General features: G+C 42.5%; 1 protein-coding gene across 7 annotated transcripts in view; it reads right to left on the reverse strand.

Moving 5' to 3' along the window:
- Positions 1-21,247, reverse strand: part of zmiz1a (zinc finger, MIZ-type containing 1a) — a 200,665-nt gene that overhangs the window by 20,008 nt on the left and 159,410 nt on the right. For all 7 annotated transcript variants that reach the window (XM_060925958.1, XM_060925961.1, XM_060925960.1 and 4 more), the window contains 3 exons: positions 2,111-2,246; positions 663-777; positions 316-545 (listed from right to left, as the gene is read on the reverse strand). In XM_060925958.1, coding sequence (XP_060781941.1) covers positions 316-545; positions 663-777; positions 2,111-2,246 — 481 coding nt within the window. The remainder of the gene's footprint in view (positions 1-315; positions 546-662; positions 778-2,110; positions 2,247-21,247) is intronic.

Genomic DNA, 21,247 nt, shown 5'->3' on the forward strand with positions numbered 1-21,247 from the left:
TGACATCACTGAGTCTACTGGATTTCTAGCTATATCCTTAATCACTATTCTCACTCTCTCTCAGCTTGGCACTATGGGAAGGTGATATCATCTCTTTTGAGAAAATTCCTGGAAGACTAACATCCCTGAGCTAAGTGTTGTCTTGGCATTGGAATAAAATATCAAATGTCACTAATGGAAGCCTCAATGCCCACGTTTATTGAATTCTCACAGAATGGGGCAAGGAGAGACTCCTCTCTTTGTGCAGTATCTTTTCCGTCAATGTGTTTCATTCTGGTGAGCTGATTTGTCAGTGATGTGGTTTGGAACACTCACCTCCCGCTGAATCCTCCAGCCCCAGGATGCCCTGCTCGCCCGTACATGCCCTGCTGCATGTAGGCCTGGTTGGAGCCACCTTTGGCTGAGAACTGCTGTTGCTGCTGCTGTTGTTGGCCAGGAAACTGAGGGGAGTTCAGCCCTGGGTTGTTGGCTGACATGCCAGACCCAATTCCATTGCCTCCGGGGTTCATGGGGTTGTTGGAGTTAGCCATGGGGTTGCCCAACACCTATTTTAATGACAGCAGGATTAAACCTTTAGCTGTCAACGACATTCACACAATACCAGAGATATTCAAATGGAAGCACATCATACATTATTTCATGTTGTTACTTGTCTGTCTCACCTGACTTTGTGATGTATTGGTCACCCCCCACACAGTCGTCACCACTGATAGTGAGCCTGGGGCCTGGTTGGCACTCTGCTGCCAGGGAACGGAGTCGTACGGAAAGGACCCATCACTGAAAACCAACCAAATGCATCAAGCCAAATGAGATGAAAACAACATCCTAGCTCTATGCAGCAGGGTGTAAAGCAACAACAAGCCATGTACGGGGAGGTGTGCTGACTTTGAGGAAGAATTCTCTCTTCAATGGCGAACATTGTTTCTCATGGAAGCAAAGCTGTAAAATTCACCAGGGAGACTTCTTTGGCAACCAATCAGAGCTCAGGCCTCAAGTACAGAATGTTCTATTAAACATAACTTCATTGAGCCAGCACTTCTCCTCTGCTTCGATGCCCCAGAGGCCTTTTGGCACTGTATCAACAAATAATTCTATTGCCCCGAGTTCTTTACTGACTTACACAGATAAAAGTTTAAAGGAAGGTGGGATATCATCAAATGTTTTCTCTATCTTTGGGAGTCTTAAGTTTGCAAGCTATCAAAATCATCTTGAAATGACGCAATGTTTATGCAGTACGGCTGATAAAACTTTGACTGCTGGTGTCTTGGAAAAGACTACGTACAGGCAAGCAGTGGTAACAAGAGGACTCTAAAAAAAAAAACAGCCTTATCTTTTTTTGTTCAGGTCTATTCTATTCATTGCAAATGCTCAGTATAAGTAAGGCTATACAAACATATATAATACTGAGGCAATGTGTGAATAAAAAATCATCTCATCGAAATGACATTCAGGTCATTTCACTGAAGAGTAACAAAGTGATATAAAAGTGACTAGAGAGGAAATCTAGATAAAAGGGGTAAGTGAGATAGAAGTGACTTGTAAATAGGAAACAGAGATGACTTTAGTTGTTGTTGCATTACCACCTTCTTTTATTTGCATTCACACCTGTGCACACTCACCTCCCATCCCCGAGCTTGTGAAGAGATTTTGCGTATGCCATTTACATTCATTTACATTTATTCATTCAGCTGATGCTTGTATCCAAAGCAACTTAGAAGAAAGCCATAACCAAGTGCAAGTTTATTCTTGAGCAGTTGGGGTTAAGTGCCTTGCTCAATGGCCCTACACTGTGGTTCTGGCTGTTCTGAAATTAAATTCAGCAGAACCTCAGGAGTAACATTGTGTTCCCACTGACTCAGGTCCATAAAAATGTTCCTGGTGCTAATCAGATGTAACTGATCAAAAGGTACAACAGACATTTTAAATTTTATTTTACAAGTGTTTTGCTATCAAATTTATAAAGCTGGTCTAGGTCAACGTGACACTATCTGTTGTTATAAAGTGAACAGAACATTATGAAGCTTTAGGGTCAACAGCTACGGTGGTCATCCCAGGGTTTGTAGAAGGTCCAGTGAGGGAGAAGTTAATTCTCAAGCCAGTTTATACTGACCCATGGGAGAGCGAGGGCTTCATAGAGTTCATGGGTGGCTGCATAGGCACTTTGCCTGGGGTTTCGTTCTGCCGATTCTTCTGGTGCCGCAGCAGGAGGAGCCGACCCAGGTCCTCGCACCAGGATGACAGCAGTGCTAGAGAGAGAGAGAGAGAGAGAAAGAGAGAGAGAGATGAGTCTACAGATTTAATGCACAGGAACCTTAATATGATCCCGGAGTATAGGATGTACATTGGTCTTTGTTCTTCATTTAGATAATCTACGTTCGTAACCCTGATCCAACTTGTTTATCTCATCTCATCTCATTATCTCTAGCCGCTTTATCCTTCTACAGGGTCGCAGGCAAGCTGGAGCCTATCCCAGCTGACTACGGGCGAAAGGCGGGGTACACCCTGGACAAGTCGCCAGGTCATCACAGGGCTGACACATAGACACAGACAACCATTCACACTCACATTCACACCTACGGTCAATTTAGAGTCACCAGTTAACCTAACCTGCATGTCTTTGGACTGTGGGGGAAACCGGAGCACCCGGAGGAAACCCACGCGGACACGGGGAGAACATGCAAACTCCACACAGAAAGGCCCTCGCCAGCCCCGGGGCTCGAACCCAGGACCTTCTTGCTGTGAGGCGACAGCGCTAACCACTACACCACCGTGCCGCCCCCAACTTGTTTATTTAAGTACTAAAAACACAATTTTCACCTACAGCTCATAAGTTATACACTTTAGTGAAAGGATGTGATAAATGACAAGCAAATCCATGCTGGAGAAAACATAACTGCAATAATTCAGTGAGACTGCAATGCAATAACACAACAGCGTCTCACCTTAACCTTCACTGACAATAACACCCCCTTTCGGGTTCAAGCTGCAGTTTAAGCCTTTACCACAGGAGGCCACTGCAGTCTCATATTTCCCCAAGCATTTAGAGTCATTTTAGCCTCTCTCAGGATCATATGCTTTTCATCTGCAGGGCATTGTAAGCAGTGATCCTACTACAAAAGACTGCTCTTGTTTTCTCATGGTGGGAGGATGAAAACACAGGAGAGGAAGAGAGAGACTGAGGTACGGGAGACAAGAACTGAGGATCGTGAATCATGTCATGTCAACAGTTCACTGTTTGTCTTTCTCTATATCTCTGACTCAAATAAGTGTTTTAAGTGCTCTTTGGACTCTCTCTGTCTGTCTCTTTATCTCTCCCTCGCTCTCTGCGTGCTTATTCCAACACCTGTGTGCAGTGACATGGAGGAAATGAGAAAATAAAAGAGATCTGTGCTGTCCAGTACGGTGCTACTCAGATATAGCATGAATAAAAGCCATGAACTGCCTCGCCAGTGTGGTCCTCCCTCCACCATCAAAAAGATGGTGCAAGGCAACGCATGAAATATTTCCTTTAATACAAAATGAGTTCATCCTCTGGAACAATAGCACTCTTTCTTCCCGAGACCCCTCCACGGAGACAGTGGATAGAGAATAAAAAATGCCCTGTGTGCTTATTTCGACACAGAGGGTGGTGTTAAAGAGTCTTTTTCTCCTTGTTTGGGAGACTGCAGCGCTCTCTGAGCCGAGTGCACGCTCCTTCTGTCTCTCTCTTTCCGTCTGTCTCTCTGGTGCACAGAGACAGACGTCTGCTTTAGCTCTTTCCTCCCTGTATCGATCAGCCAGTAATGACTAATAAGACTGCTCAGTTGTCTCCTGTGCCCTTAATGCTGGGAGAATGTAAACGAGCAAACACACGTCTGACAAGCAGAGAGGACCCACGTGCACAGAGCACATTTTCACCTCCATCTCAGCTTTATCACACATGGTGTGTGCACGTCTTTGAAAGACACACGATCGCTCTTGCCCACCTTTATTCATTACATTTCCAGTGATTCATTTTATTCATTGTTCTACCAATGACTGTCTAGGTTATAAAACATACAATTACACTAAGGCCATGTATCGGTACATGTATCAAAGAGCCGTGTTTGAAAGCGAGTGTGGCTCACCGCACGACAGGCATGAAAAGCCGTCGCAGCAGGCTCGAATCACCCACCTATTTAAATGAGAATTATTCCACCCTGCCATTACAGAGAGCTTATCTCCGTGCTAAATCACCACCTCTGCATGCTGGCAACTGCTATTTTCTCACAAAAGACCAACTTAGAACTCATATGACAGGTTACAGCCAGCCACTGCCTGCCAATTCCTCTCTGTAGTCCCCTGCTAGCATGCCTCCTACACCTAACAAAGAGCACAGCTCTCATGCCTGCTATCCACCCTGTGCATTAGGCGTAAAATAAATAAATAAATAAAAATCTGTACTTAGCTTTAACACCTGAATACCTTTAATCAACAAGCAACAACACCTTTCTTCTATTTGAATAGCCTTCTATTTTTTCTTACTACACCTCCCGTGTTTTCATCTGTGTGGTGACATTCCCTCCAGTCACTAATTCTGCTCTAACCACATCTACCGCAAACACACCCAGTTCTGCCTCCATTTCCTTCTCATCCTTCTCACTGTACTGTTTTCTCCCTCCCTCTTTCTGCCACAGACACCTGCTCCAGTGATAACCGTGGATTGTGTGTTGGCGACTTGGCAGTGGGCAAGATGGCACTGTCACAGGTGTAGTAAGGCACTCTTTTCTGGCATTTATGGCAAACGGCAGGACAGAGGTGTTCTGCCCTCCAGTGTTTCTGTGTGTTGGGTTAATGACAGTGTTTTCAGTGGGTGGGTGGGTGGGTTAATGCGAATGTTGAGTATGATAAGCTGGTTTGTACTGGCTCTACAGCCTGCAGTATAATGGTGTGTATGTGTGTGCTGGCTCTGTGGCAGTCTGCAGTATGGTGATGGAGAACAGGATGCCAGGTTTGGCAGGCAATGGCACGCTTTAGCCAGAGACAGACGCAGCAGAGAGCAGACAAACAGCAGGGCTCCCACTGGGCCAGACGAGCACCAGTCATCCAGTGCCGAGTCTCTACTAACACCAAATTATCCAGGAGCAGTCATCAAGTCATGATATACTAGCACAGAATGTCCAGAAGCCTTACAATCCAGTGGGATATTTGTGAATTAACAATGCAAACAACCTTATTTGTGAATATTCTTTTATATATATATATATATATATATATATATATATATATATATATATATATATATATATATATATATATATATATTCTATCTGCATTCACTGCGCAATCATACACTCTGATTGGCGACTTTACTACGAGGACATCAGCTCATATACTGTGATTAGAGAAAAACAAAATGGCGGCGCGTGTTGCTGAACCAACTTAGGACAAAATAAAAACTCTACTTGAAAACAAAACCCAAAAAAATATAAAAAAGCAACAAAATATTGAATAAAAGTATATGATGGTAAGAAAAAATATTTTTTTTTGTCAAGAATGATTATTATAGCATTTTTTAGAAATTGCTACTGTCATTTCGCCAGTTTGTGTAAATTCTAAGTGGAAATTATTTTGTCAGACATTTTGTGTAAAGTGTTTATTTATCGAATTTGCAAAAAATAAAAATAAAAATGCTCTGTTTCTCAAAATCCAGTGAATGTGGCTAGCAGGGCAGGAATTTCACGAGGGCCACGGCCCTCGTGCCCTCTCAATTTGGCCTTGTGCCCTTGGAAAAAAATATCTGCCGTAAGGCCACAGTGGCCTTGATGCCCTGTGGTTTTGTAGTCTGCCTCGTGACTGCCAATAGGCTTTAACATCACCTGCGTCTACTGAGAAAATAATACGTCTTTTGATGACATTCTGGATTCTTATTGGGCAACTCATCAGTGGTGGATCGGACTCGAGCCTGGCATGAACCGCTCCGACGTGCTATAACGACACCAATCTATCACCAGCCAACCAGGAGACTTAATCAAACGCATCCCCCGCCCACTTGTGTCCACGTCTGAGATATTGAATTTTCACAGAAGGAGGGAAGAAGTTGACTGAGGTAAGACTGTGTGATAAATTAACGAACGAATAAGAGAGGAATTTCAACATATAGGGCTTAAGTTTGTTACCGTTAAATAAGCATTGCTTGTACAGTAACGTTATGTCGTTACAACGTTGACCCACTTTTAACGTGCCGAGTACCGACTGTAGCCAGTAAGAAATGCTAATTAGCTTGCTGTCAAGTTTTTCCTTTGTCGAGCTTTAAGCATAAGGTCACGGATGTTACTCCTGCTTGTTCCTGCCGTAATATGATACGTGATATGTGCTGTTGTCTGTTCATAGCCACTTTTTTAATCTATGCAGTTAGCATTATTTTGTTACTAGTATTGTATGTTTCTTTTTGCTGTTTAACCGAAGTGTAACTGCTGCCATCTTGACGAGATCACCATCGCAAGAGATTTTCTCTCATTGTTTTTGGCATCATTACAACATTAACATTTACTTTTATTCATTTTCATATACATTCTAGTATATGTTCCGTTTACAGTCAAACATTTTGATGGACTCCAGGCTCAATTTTGATTAATCAAAAATCTGCGTAGTAGTACAGTCTGAAGATGCTCTTGCACATTCGGTGTCAATTAAACAAAAATTATGGGAGGATATAGGTTGAATAAGTTTTACAATTTTTGAAGTGAGTGATGGATTGACAAGTTTAGATGTGTTCAATATTTTCTTATCTTCAGACATAACAGTGTAGGAGATGTTTCTTTACCTGCTTGATAGTTTCGACTGAGACTCCAATCTTCCTCAGAAGAGTCATTAGTCCTTAAATTAAATTAATTATAGACGTGAACTTAAAATCATTGTTTTATTTTATGGCCTTGGTGCCCTGGCTTTTGTGCCCTCAAAAAATTGACAGCACAAAAGGCCAAGTGGCCTTGCCCCTAAAATGACGAAATTCCAGGCCTGGTGGCTTGAATAAAACAATTATTCCACTCCATCTTGTCGTACTTGGCCTACAGCCAACTCGACACTACGCTCCTCATCAGCTAGCAGCTCATGTACAACACGATTTTGTGGAATAATTGGAATATATATATATATATATATATATATATATATATATATATATATATGCACACACTAATTTTCTCAGAATGTTTTGAAATGACCGTTTCACTGTTCACATATTTAGGGATACTGATAAAAGAAAAAAAAAACAGTCTTGTTTTATGAATATCCAGCATCATGCCAGCAATGTTGGCAACCACAATATCATATCATCCAATGTACAGTAATTGCCTCGATCAGACAGAAACGTAGTTAGGCTGTTGCAACTCCGACACCATGTTCCAACAAGCTTAAAAATATACTCTACATTACATTTGTTTTCATTTAATACATACATGTCAGTAACTGCTAAATGCCATAAATGTTTGTTTACAATTATTAGTTTCCCATCAAAAGCATTAATGGTGATTTTAGTTCACAGCCAGCATCAGGCCATTCTGTGCTACAGCTCTGGTAATTGGGCACTCCACAGACTCACATAATATATCAACGTAAACAAACAGAGGCAGGAAAACATGGCACAGTTATTAGATCTAGGGTACAAATCTACAGTACAAATCCCCTGGCATAGGGTGCACATTACACAGCAGTAACTGTCATAGCAAAAAAGAGCGCCACAATAAAATGTACAATTTAATACAGTGCAAGAAGTATTATAATTAAGACGTGACATTATCAGCACTGATAACTTAAGGAGTCCTGACAGATCTTAATGAGAGACCTCTGGGCTTTAAATTATCATAAAACAGATTGTTGTATTCAACATTCAGGTACAAAACTCAGAGAAGCAACATTCTGAACATCATCTTCAACACAAATGATACACTTTAAATGTTTTATTTTTTTAAAGATATTTTTTTGGGCTTTTTTCACCTTTATTGGATAGGACAGTGTAGAGACAGGACAGGAAATGAGCAGGAGAGAGAGACGGGGAGGGATCGGGAAATGACCTCGGGTCGGAATCGAACCCGGGTCCCCGCATTTATGGTATGGCGCCTTATCCACCTGAGCCACGACGCCCCCGACTTTAAATGTTTTAAACAAGCACTAAGTCTATACAGCTTATTAATCTAGAAATTCATAAGCTGGGGAAGCAGGCGGCACGGTGGTGTAGTGGTTAGCACTGTCGCCTCACAGCAAGAAGGTCTTGGGTTCGAGCCCAGTGGCCAACAAGGGCCTTTCTGTGCGGAGTTTGCATGTTCTCCCCGTGTCCGCGTGGGTTTCCTCCGGGTGCTCCGGTTTCCCCCACAGTCCGAAGACATGCAGGTTAGGTTAACTGGTGACTCTAAGTTGACCGTAGGTGTGAATGTGAGTGTGAATGGTTGTCTGTGTCTATGTGTCAGCCCTGTGATGACCTGGCGACTTGTCCAGGGTGTACCCCACCTCTCACCCATAGTCAGCTGGGATAGGCTCCAGCTTGCCTGCGACCCTGTAGAACAGGATAAAGCGGCTAGAGATAATGGATGGATGGATGGATGCCGGGGAAGCCATGGACTAATGTTTAGAGAAGCAGCTTTGGGACCAAAAGGTTGCTGGTTTGATTCCCTGGACCAGCAAGAATGGCTTAAGTGCCATCCCTGGGTATGTTGTACGTCACTCTGGATAAGAGTAATGTAAATGAATAATATGTATACACTTGTAATGTTTTCTTTGATGCACTAACTCTCATGCTAAATATGCAACATATTTTGGCCTTATGGTATTCTTACGCCATAACCTGTTTGTACTAGCATGGGGAAGTGTTTCTGAAAGGGCTGTTTCACAATCAGGATATGGTCTTCACAATAGTCCAGTAATCAAACCTCAGATTTTTGTGTTTCTCTGCTGCCAAAAATGACCTTTTGAGATGGAAATTAATGTGCAGAATTTCAGAGCTACAGGTCATATACCGGGCATGTTACTTGTGGTGAGAAGACAGCATATTGTGTATTTCCAAAATTGACCCACTTTCTTCTAATCCACAACGGTAAGATATACAAAGTGAAAAACTGTTGAAATGTTTGTGATTTGAAGTAGAAATTAAGTACTGTGCAGCAATGTTTGTACATGGTGGAAACTGTAATAACAACTGAAGTGGTGACGATCCTTGTGTTTTTCCAGAGAGGACACTTTTTGACAGACACGCGTTTCAGCCACATGTGAAGCTCTGCTGCATGTGTGTCTCACATCTGTTTCAAGTCCTGTTTCTTACTGTGCAACAACAGAGTATTCTCCTTCAAAAGAGACAAATTTTTTCTTCAAAAATGATTTACAACCTCATCATATGGTGAGTTTTCCAGTGAGGTCATTTCTGACGAACAAAGGATGCTGTGGGAGGCACCCAGGTTACGAAAAAAAATTTATCTTCCACTTAAATATCTTTCTATTGTGAATGAAAGTCTACGTTCCAACGTAAAACCTAGTTAGTGCTAAAAAATGCAATGCTGAATTTAACCAGTAAAATGTAAGTGTAATAATTAAAGTAGAATGAAATGAAATGACCACAAGGTCAAAATATACATACATATTTATAAGAACTTATAAGAGACATTAGCGCTATAGGTAGGGCTGGTGTGTCCATGTAAAATAAGGTATAAGAAACTCCAGAATATATATATACTGGACCTAGTTGCAGGAGTTAGTTGGTGTTATTCAAAAAGACGACCATGATTGTGAAACAGCCCGAAAAGAGACTTGAGTGCACTTCTGTAAGTTGTTCTGGATAAGATCATCTCCGAAATGCTGGAAATACAACTGTGCTTCCTAGGAAACAAGCTGCTGATCCTAACACGTCAGATCATTCTGCCGTCCAGCGGATCTGCTGAGAGAACAAAAGTGTGTGGTCCACCAGACAGCTCGCAAACAAGCTACAGATTTCAGACATGACCCATCTTGGTGTCTCAATCCCTTTCACTCTATGCACCTCACATGATTTAGTGAGCTGATGCCCACCAGTCCCTCCTGCTGATCATGGTAAATCCTCTAATATGCAGGTCTCCAGTGGTCTTTGTCACCCTGGTTACACAAATAGCCCCCAAATCTGATCAAAGTATGTGGCCTCACTCTGGAGTCCTTGCACCCTTATTCCTGCATCACATCTCAACCACCGCCTTGTTATGAACTTTTTAAGTATGACAAAGCCTTTCCGTCAATAATAAAATGGAGATTGCAACAAACAGACAGTGGTGTCATGGCGAAAGGCCAAAATGAACAAAGCCATCAAAGTGGAGAACTCCACTTGACTCTATAATCACAGTCTAGTCTTATCAGATAGGAGGTTTCAGTCTGGCCCGAGCAGGCAGCCCACTGTGCCAAACGCAGCACAGTGCCCTCGTCTTTTCCATTACTTATTCATTGAATGTATTGCATCTCTGCATGTGAAGAGGCAAGCTGTGGGAAAAGAAGATTTGATTATTAAGAGCGGTGAGAATTATGAAGTGATGATGTTTTGGATAGTTACTCTGCAAGTAGGCCTATCTGCATGTTAATCTGATCTGATGAAGGATTTATGTTCTATTATTACATAAGATTTGCATGCCTACATGGCAATACTTTTGTATGATAAAGCAATTCACAGGGAACGATCATGAAAGTGAGCGTTAGGTTAGGTTTGAATGTTCTAAGTAATCACATTTCGTCTTGAGTTACACAATGGGCATTACTATTCCAGATTACATGACCCAAATCAGGATCGTTGAAAACTGAAACAATATTCAACCCCGTTTTCTGTAAATCCTCTATCACATTTCCTTTGCTCTACTTTTATCCCTCTGTTCTTTCTCTCTGTCTGGTTATTGGTGCTCAGTCCGGATGGCTGCCATGCTGGCGAGTGATTAAAGGCTATCATGTCCTGTTGTCTTGTCATAGCCACATGACACCACACTACAGGCCACTTCCTGCCCTACAATGACATCATTCAAACCCTTCATTCAGCCAGCTTAATGCGTATAATAATAATAATAATAATAATATCAGAGCAAATGTGTTATATTCTGTTACTTCAAAGTGCTGCAGGCAAGGTTGGTAATATTTCACAGTGTACGGTACATGTACAGAAGTGGAGTGTAAATAAAACAATACATGCGGTGAACACACAGAATATTAGTATAAGATAATCTGACACCTAATATCCTGTTTGCATTTTTTTTTTGAAAAGGTATATGCACCCGACTTCAGAAAAATCTCCATATTTATTTCATTCTAAATTTTTCAATCTGTTCCCATGCAAAAAGTGCAAGCTGGTCAAGAGAAATCCCAAAATATTTGAAGTTGTAATATACGCCATTAACACGCCTGCTGATGCCAGAGGAAATGTGGATTTTTTGCTACTTTTCAAATACAATCCTGGAAGAATTTGTGATTAGACAAGCGTTGGCCCACCTCAGTACGAGACCTTGTCATGATTTCACTGACTATGTTCTATTTTGCTATTTTGAAATGTCAAGTCATAAAGCTGATTTGTAATTTTTATACAGTACCATCTAATCTTAAAAGGACGTGTTTGATAATTCTACTCAACATTACATGCATTGAATTGGTGAAAAGCTGTCATGTGTACCAGATCATTATGCCAATTGAATAAACTATACTCGCAAGGCTCCTCTGTCAGATTGCACCAAAAAGCTCTGAGAGCAATTCAGCGGTGTGTATTCACATCATGGACAGACAGTATACAACCAGCATCCACTAAAACATGTTCACAATACTACTCTCCGTCTGGTTAAGTACAAACAAAAGTACATTCTGGGACCTATGTATACAATTTATCATGCAGACTATTTGAATTAACACTCTTTGGGGTATCCCGCCACTGTCATCAACCGCCTCAGAAATAGCACAAGGGCTGTGATTGTGCAGAGATGTTGTTTAGTGTGTGAAGGTGCAGTAGGAGTGTGCTCCCAGCAGCACTCTGCTATTATCTAATGACACCGTGCAGGTCCTGCCTTATGAGGAAAGCCTACATACTAATTAAAACTACAGCTGATCCTGAGTGCAGGCTGCATGAATGCCATGGGACCTATTAAACCCTAACCGAGGCTAGTGAGTCACACCGTGGTCCCCTCTACCTCTGATGTAATGGCTCAAGACAGATCTGTACAAACACAGTAGATGAACTGCACACAAGGTACACCTACTAGAATTCTCAAGCTTTAAACACAAACACTAGGGATGTAATGCAATGCCACAACTTAAATCTATATACAACTGTTCTATCCACACTCACCGGATATGAGCAATCACATGCTCTGATTGGCTACTCTATTACTAGGATATCAGCTCATATACTGTGATTAGAGAAAAACAATGGCGGAGCGTGTTGCTGAACCAACCAAGGACGAAATTAAAAACTCGACTCAAAAACAAAACCCCCCAAAATACAAATATATATATATATATATGGCGGCACGGTGGTGTAGTGGTTAGCGCTGTCGCCTCACAGCAAGAAGGTCCTGGGTTCGAGCCCCGTGGCCGGCGAGGGCCTTTCTGTGTGGAGTTTGCATGTTCTCCCCGTGTCCGCGTGGGTTTCCTCCGGGTGCTCCGGTTTCCCCCACAGTCCAAAGACATGCAGGTTAGGTTAACTGGTGACTCTAAATTGACCGTAGGTGTGAATGTGAGTGTGAATGGTTGTCTGTGTCTATGTGTCAGCCCTGTGATGACCTGGCGACTTGTCCAGGGTGTACCCCGCCTTTCACCCGTAGTCAGCTGGGATAGGCTCCAGCTTGCCTGCGACCCTGTAGAAGGATAAAGCGGCTAGAGATAATGAGATGAGATGAGATATATATATATATATGGAATGAAAGTATTTGATGGTAAGAACGTATCTTTTTTTTTCAAGACTTACTATTATTGCATTTTTCACAAATTGCTACTGTCATTTCGCCATTTGTTTACATGCTAAGCAGAAACGATTTTGTCGGACATTTTGTATAAAGTTTTTTTTTAAATTGGATTTGCAAACAATAAAAATAAAAATGCTCTGTTTCTCAAATCCAGTGAATGTGGATAGAATAAAACAATTATTCCAATCAATCATGTCATACATGGCTTATAGCCGACTCAGCGCTATGTGCCTCAACGGCTATCAGCTCGTACTGCAAGCTGGCTTAGTGGTTAGCGTGTCCACCTCTTGACTGGGAGATTGCGAATTCTACTCGCAGTCGGGTCATACCAAAGACCATCATAAAAATGGTACCTACTGCCATCTGGCAAGGCACGCTGCAATACAGATGCGAGTAGGGAAGTCAAACTCTCACGGTTACCAGAGGACTAGCCCCCCACTGTAACCCTAGCTGTATAGGTGAGAGGCTGAGGGCTATGGAAACGGAGATTGGCGCCGCACCCATGCGCCTCAAAGAGCTGGTTAGTACTGGGACAGCAGACTGCCTGGGAAGACCAGATCCTCCTGCCGTGGAAGGGACTTTGACTTTTTGATGCGTCTAATATCCATATCTGTATTCCTATTTAAACCCAAAGTAGGTCTGGCCTAAACAAGAAGTTTTTTATTTGTTTGTTTTTTATATTAAACACTGTGAACCCTACCACTATGCTCTTCAAAACACTGGAAAATTGAAAAAAAAAAACCCTCAGAGGTAGAAATAATCACACTTGCTGGGCTATTATTTTTATTTGCAGCTGCCCATGATGTTATCTAATGAATTTAATTGATTCTAGTTCCCAGGATATAACTGAACTAATAGGCTAATTTAAACCGCAAACCTAGACCAGGCAGTTGCTAAGGATGGCCTCATGATCATGTTTTAATAACTTTTTTCTTGTCTCTGTCGACTCAAGCAGATGTCCAGTGAACCTTTCTACCGAGAGAAAAAAGCGTACCTCCGATTCATATCTGTATTTGCATCTTTCCAGAGCACATTATCTGTTTAATCCAAATGCTAACACGTTCATATTCTGTTACATACTCCCTACTAAGTACAGCTGTACACTGAGGCTGTTTAGTGTGCAATCAAAACAGAGAACCTGCAATGATTTTTGTCAGAGCATGTAATATTTGTGCTGACAGAAATTCCTACAATGCAGCTTCACTGACACACAGCCTTTTTTTTTTTAAAGCATCAATAGAAACAACTTGATTCTAGGTGAACTGACAAAACACATCATATTGTGCTGGATCTACAAAAGCAAGTACAATGAATAAAATAAGGATTACTCACAAAAAGGCATTAACAACACAGAGGCTGGCCTCAGAAGTGAAGGACACACAGATGGAGGTTTTGATTACAAATACGTAGTAATATGTAATAAAATAAGGAAATAAAGAGGCAACTGGCAATGACTGGCACAGTCTGTAAAAGCTTTTCCTTGTCTGCGGTATTAAGTGAGTGCAGAGCACTTTTTGAAAATGTGATAAAAACATAACTGAGCAGCACATGCTTCTGTGATACAGTTATGGATGCCTATTTAGCAGCCAACGAGCCACACACACACCCCCGTGAGAGGAAGCACATCGAAAGCATCTGTGTCACTGTGACTCAGCTCCTGTGACTGCTCACAGATGAATAAAAAAGGAAAAAAAAAAAAAACAGCATGAATGTCCAGGGTGACAATGAGAGGGGAGAAAGATAGAGGAACAGAGAGAACGAGCTCTCCATTGGATGTGTCACACAAACCAAATGAAGCTAGAACACAGAAGAGTACCTGAGTCACTTTGACATCTCCTGCAGGTGTTGGTTTCTGTAGGGTTCAAATTCAACATTTTACTCATGGGGGCAAAGCAAACGTCAACACAAACAATGCAGCATTAACAAAAAAATCAGTTTTTAGATGAGTGACTTGATGAGGTGTGAATGGGCTTTGGTCACAGTCAGGAAGCCCTAAGCAGTGCAGTGCAGTGCCGGAATGCAGAATTTGGCCTGCCTAAAAAGGCAAAAACGTACTTAATTATTCTCGATACACTGCATATTTTTCTCAAATATTCTAAGCGCTAGTCATGAATGTTAATTATCCTACATGTAACTGAAAAACGGATCTGCCTTGTTTTGCTGAACGATGAGTTTAATGTATTATATTAAATCATTTACAGATGTAGCATTCCTTCCCCAGTCTATATCTGAAAATGGACGTGCAAGCACAGGCCAGTCTGAATTCCTCATGCTTGTGATATCACAACAGTGAACACATGCTGAAGATGTGGAGAAATGTCTAACGCTACGTTCACACTGCAAGGCTTAATGCTCAATTCCGATTTTTTTGTGAAATCCGATTTTTTTGTGAGGTCGTTCACATTAACAAATATATGCGACTTGTATGTGATCCTCAGTATGAACGAAAAGCGACCTAAAAGTGTTCCGCATGCGCATTGCAGGATACGACAACGTCACACGCAGTGAGCATGGCCAGTGTTTACGGAAGAAAAACCGCCCGGTTGCAGTATGACTCATCCAATCTAGCTTGAATAGCTGTAGCCCCCCAAATGGAAATCAGCTCCCTAACCTCTGCGTCCTTCCATTGAGAAGATTCAGAACCTTCACAGCCCGAAGCGTCCCTCGCATTGATGTCATGCGCAGGGGCGCAGATACGTTTTTTGAACTGGGAGGGGCAAAAAACTGGGGGGGACAAAGCTGCCAGCAAACCAACCCCAACCCCGATATGCCTGTCAAACTTGTTGTTAGTAACCATAGCAACCAAGCTCGAGCTCGCAACCTGTGCAGTCTGCGCAGCTCGACCAACCGAATATCAGTCTTTGTTTTATGTGAGTTGTTGCAACTATGTATACACTGCCGTGCACCTCAATAAACCGAATGGTAATTAGTCTTTTGATTTTTCCGTGAGGTTTGCCTTATGCAAAGAAAGACAGCATAGACGTTTTTTCCTCCCTATAAGTGGGGGGGACCGAACGAGGTGAATTTAAATCTGGGTGGGACGAGTCCCACCCTCTATCTGCGCCCGTGATTATGCGCCATGTTGTTGTAACTTTTTTGAGAGACCCGCCGCCTACTTCAGCGCAGAATAGTGACGTTTGTGGCTTGTTGATGACGTGTAAGTCGGATGAATGCGACCTGGCGGTTCAGACTGAAGTCGCATATGAAAAGAGCGGATAGGAATCGGAATTAGGACCACATATCCAAACGGCCTGGGTCGGATTTGAAAAAATCGGATCTGTGTCGTTCATATTGTCAATAAAAGATCGGATACAGGTCACATATGGGCGAAAAGATCGGATTTGAGTCACTTCAGCCTGCAGTGTGAACGTAGCCTAAATGTTATGCTCTTCCTTGATGGGAAGGTGTTGTGCTCTTCGAAACATCTCTGCCTAGCCATTTGAAACCTACAGACATCAGAAAGCAATGGCTGAAGTTGATCTTGTCTGATGTCCATGAGGGTTTTAGTCGGTTAAACTGTTTGCTCAGCACTTTTTAATCTGAACTGCTGGAATGCAGTTCACATGTGCCAAAAAGTCACTGCTGCAGTCCATGTAGAGTAGCTCATTTCACTCCCGTGTTTTATCTGTTAATGACTATACAGTATGAACACTGATTTGATCTTCATCTGGGATTCAACATCCAGGAATATTACAACATTTTGACATTTCACTCTGCAATAGCACTGCTCATCACTTCAACGTGCAGTATACTGCAAATATGTTCATTTGCAAAGTTGTTCATGGTAGGGATATCACAGCCACGCTGGACTTAAAATGGCCTGCTCTTGGAGCTTGTTTTCTATATACGGACTGCATTAACTGATACGTTTTAAAACGTCAAACTCATTTGTTTCATTGTTAGTTTTTTCTTTTTTATCAGACATCTAATTTTTTAGGTTTGTTTACCTGACATGTTTCGACGTACGACTGTCGTCTTCCTCAGAGTGTCACCGGATGTTATTGGTGACGCATCTTTTATCAGCTGATGTTTCCGAAGGCGTGGCCTTCCTGTCTGGATTGACAGGTCGGTCATGCCTTCTACTGTCAGTTCGTCCCCTGCAAGATGGCACTCCAGGTATGGGAGAGCATGTATGCTCCCTCATCTCAGTTGATGGTCCTCGGACTTCGCTTACGGATCTCTATGGCCTCCCTGATCCAGCGCTGATGTTTATTATCTTCTGTGCGGATGACTCTGGCATTCCCCCAGTCCATAATATGATTTTCTCTTTTGCAGTGATCTGTTATGGCTGACTTATAATTTTCCTGTTGTGCCTTTTCTTTTATTGTTCGGGTTTGTCTTGTAGCTGTCTCCTTTTCGCACTCTTTCTTATGTTCATTTTTCCTTGTGTTGAAACTCCTTCCTGTCTCCCTGATGTAAGTTTTATTGCATAATTGGCATGGAATCTCATATATGGTGTTGCATCTGTTGTCCGGATGTATTCTGTCTTTGGGATGAACCAGGATCTGACGGAGTATTGTGTATGGTTTGACAGGTGTGTTAATGTTGTATTTCCTCATTGCTCTTTGAATGCGTTCCGTTATTCCTCTGATGTATGGTAATGTCACTACTCCCCTGTGTTCTTGCTTGTTGGTTTGTTTTTTCTCTTTAGATGTCTGATAAAAAAGAAAAAACTAACAATATTCAATATAAGACATAATGAACGTAATCGAAAGCTCATTTGTTTCAGCAAAACAAGTAAAATCTTGTTGCTTTTTTTTCATGATCTGGCCATGGCAGGACATGATATAGTTCTCATTTCTCATCTCATTATCTGTAGCCGCTTTATCCTGTTCTACAGGGTCGCAGGCAAGCTGGAGCCTATCCCAGCTGACTACGGGCGAAAGGCGGGGTACACCCTGGACAAGTCGCCAGGTCATCACAGGGCTGACACATAGACACAGACAACCATTCACACTCACATTCACACCTACGGTCAATTTAGAGTCACCAGTTAACCTAACCTGCATGTCTTTGGACTGTGGGGGAAACCGGAGAACCCGGAGGAAACCCACATGGACACGGGGAGAACATGCAAACTCCACACAGAAAGGCCCTCGCCGGCCACGGGGCTTGAACCCGGACCTTCTTGCTGTGAGGTGACAGCGCTAACCACTACACCACCGTGCCGCCGACATGATATAGTCGTCAAACAAAAATATTCTCTTAAACAAGAATCTTCTCCCATATAAAATCATACGAGACATTATGCCACAACGCCTTCAAACATATTTTGTCTCACTTCCAAAGCATATGACTATCTTCAAATCAACACGTGTGTCTATATTTATTATAGACTCTATAAATTATTATAGAGCATCCCATAAGCCACTTACAAGGGGATTGTACACACTTCTTATGTTATTCTCCTGTTTCTTTATACACTGCAACCTCGCTATAATGAACTTCTTGGGGGACGTCCAAATAGTTTGCTATACTGAAACGGACCCACTTGTCACGCCAAACATTCTTACGTAAAACAAGGCCAACTGTGTTTAATATATATTTACACTTAATTCACTGACATATTTACGAAGTAAAGGAAATAAGTCACCCTTTTTGATGTCATAAAAATAATGCAAATATTGGAAATTTTCAGTTAGTAAAAGTATGTGTGGCAGCAAGGGCGTGGTCGAGCCTCGGCTGTGAACAGTGAGGTGTCAGGTTGAAACAGCAGGCAACATGTGGTGAGTTACACCTGTGTCTAATTACTGGCTGTCTATTAATGTGTCTGTGTGTCTTTCAGATGGCCAGTAATAAGAGAGAGAGCTGTGTTCCCCATCACGTGTTGTGCGTGTGTGTGAGTGTGTGTGTGCACGTGTGAGCGCAACCTAAAGTGACTGAAAAGTGAAAGTAAGGATAAGTAAGTGAAAAAACGCACCCTGACCTGTCACACCTGTCTCTCAGTTCCTCATTGTCCCAGCATACAAGATGTTACAGTACGCTACTAGCGTCCCATCGGTTTTACTAGCCGAAGAAACGTGTAATCCTGGACTGCTTTTTCTTCAATGACTTAAATGTCCGAGTCACTATCGCAGTTCATTGACTGAGTTAACAGATGTTTACTTCACCCCAATTACAAGCAACATAAACAGCATATATGGTTAATATTTGCCCTTTAACGTTGTTAGATTCCATTCCATTCCATCCATCCATTATCTGTAGCTGCTTATCCTGTTCTACAGGGTCGCAGGCAAGCTGGAGCCTATCCCAGCTGACTACGGGCGAAAGGCGGGATACACCCTGGACAAGTCGCCAGATCATTACAGGGCTTACATTTACTTTAAAAAAAAAAAGTGCTACTCGTTTTGGGCGGCATAGTGGTGTAGTGGTTAGCACTGTCGCCTCACAGTAAGAAGGTCCTGGGTTCGAGCCCAGCGGCTGACGAGGGCCTTTCTGTGTGGAGTTTGCATGTTCTCCCCGTGTCTGTGTGGGTTTCCTTTGGGTGCTCCGGTTTCCCCCACAGTCCAAAGACATGCAGGTTAGGCTAATCGGTGGCTCTAAATTGACCGTAGGTGTGAATGTGAGTGTAAATGGTTGTTTGTCTCTGTGTCAGCCCTGTGATGACCTGGTGACTTGTCCAGGGTGTACCCCGCCTCTCGCCCATAGTCAGCTGGGATAGGCTCCAGCTTGCCTGCGACCCTGTAGGACAGGATAAGCAGCTACAGATAATGGATGGATGGTTGGATGCTACTCATTTTTTGTTTGTTTTTTTAATACAGTTTTTTGTACAGTGTGTGGTCATCGAAAATGTGTTCTGATATGTATATGTTCTTTACAGAAAATGAGCCAAGGCCAATGAGTCTGAGTTTGAAAAAATAATTAATCGTATCATTGTTCCTTTGATAAAAATGAAAACGGCTCCCACAGACCCGAACACCATACAAGGGTTAAATAAAGTTGTTTGACTGTGTTGAATTTAAAACACCAAATGCAGCGGGTCCACCAGACCCACGAACACTGGCTGAGTAACAAAAATATGAACACCACACAAGGGTTAAAGGATCATGAACGGAGCCGATGATTTCTTTGTCTGTTATGGAAATGATGGAGGTTACCGGTGTACCACTCAGTACGTTTACATGCACATCCAAATCGAGTTGCTGTCGGTAATCGAGCTAAGGGTCCCAGCAGGGGTGCCAGAGAAATCCAATCCTACATGCACACAAGGAAATCGAGCTATTGTGTGAGGTACATTGTGCACCTGAGCCACAGGTGGCGCTACACGCCCCATCATGTTGGTACACTTCCGGTTGTCGTCATGAAGAAGAGCTATTCAAGAGTATAAACAAAGTTATCAGTTCCGTGTTCACAAGAAGTGTTTGTAGTTTGTATGTATGAACAGAAGTGTTCCTAATAAAGTGGGCGGCTAAGATGAAGTGTCATGCCGACCGAGGCTGTTTTTTTTTTTTTTTTGACCGAGGCTGTTGTGTTTCCCGCTTGTGGTCTCGTCACTCGTCACTTCCGGAAGGGGCAGTGCTGAAGTAAGTAGCTGGACTACGTAGCTCGATAGGGTTTACATGCATTAAGTAGCTCGGCAGAAATCGCATAATCTAGGTCGTGTAGCTCGATTACGAGAAATCAAGTTCGGTTCAATTTCAGCCGAGCTAAGGTGTTTCCATGGCATTTAGAACTTCGATTTCAGTCGAGCAACGGCAGAAATTCAATTTTCTCTATGTGCATGTAAACGCACTGATTGTCACTGTCCACCTAGCCTGGGAAATCCCATGCTGCTTTGCACAATCGTTCCGATCTGAAAAGACAGCATGGAAACTATGGTCTAAAGGCTCGCCTGAGTTAGGGAGCCAATCAGAGAGTGGGGAGGGGTGGAATGACGGTGACGCGTACTACTCGACAAACGGAAGCTTGTAGTTTATTTGGGACTGTTTACGGATCACATTTAACATGGCGGCGAGCAATACGAACCAAACTTTCGATCAAGCTTTAGACACTGTTCTGAATAGTTTAGAGCGGAAGTTTGTTTTAAAAAAAGAACAGCATTTGGCGTTACAGTCTTTCTTCGCCTCTTCGTCTTCTTCGTCGCTCTAACTACGTCACCGGGTACAACTGCCATGATTGGCCATGGGCTACGTATACGCCAAATGATAGACATTCGCAACGTCCAATAAACGGCCGTTGACAATCGTAAACCACACCTCCCCTACGAGAAATTCAATAGGCGGATTCCAGACCATATTTCACTTGTGATATGGTCTGGTGTTAACCAGACTACTGTCCACCCAGTGGCTCACGATGTTTTCTAAATCTCCATCATTCACTTCATTCATGTGTTGTAATTCACTAAT

The sequence above is a fragment of the Neoarius graeffei genome, chromosome 7 (assembly GCF_027579695.1).
Source record: "Neoarius graeffei isolate fNeoGra1 chromosome 7, fNeoGra1.pri, whole genome shotgun sequence".
Classification (NCBI taxonomy): domain Eukaryota; kingdom Metazoa; phylum Chordata; class Actinopteri; order Siluriformes; family Ariidae; genus Neoarius; species Neoarius graeffei.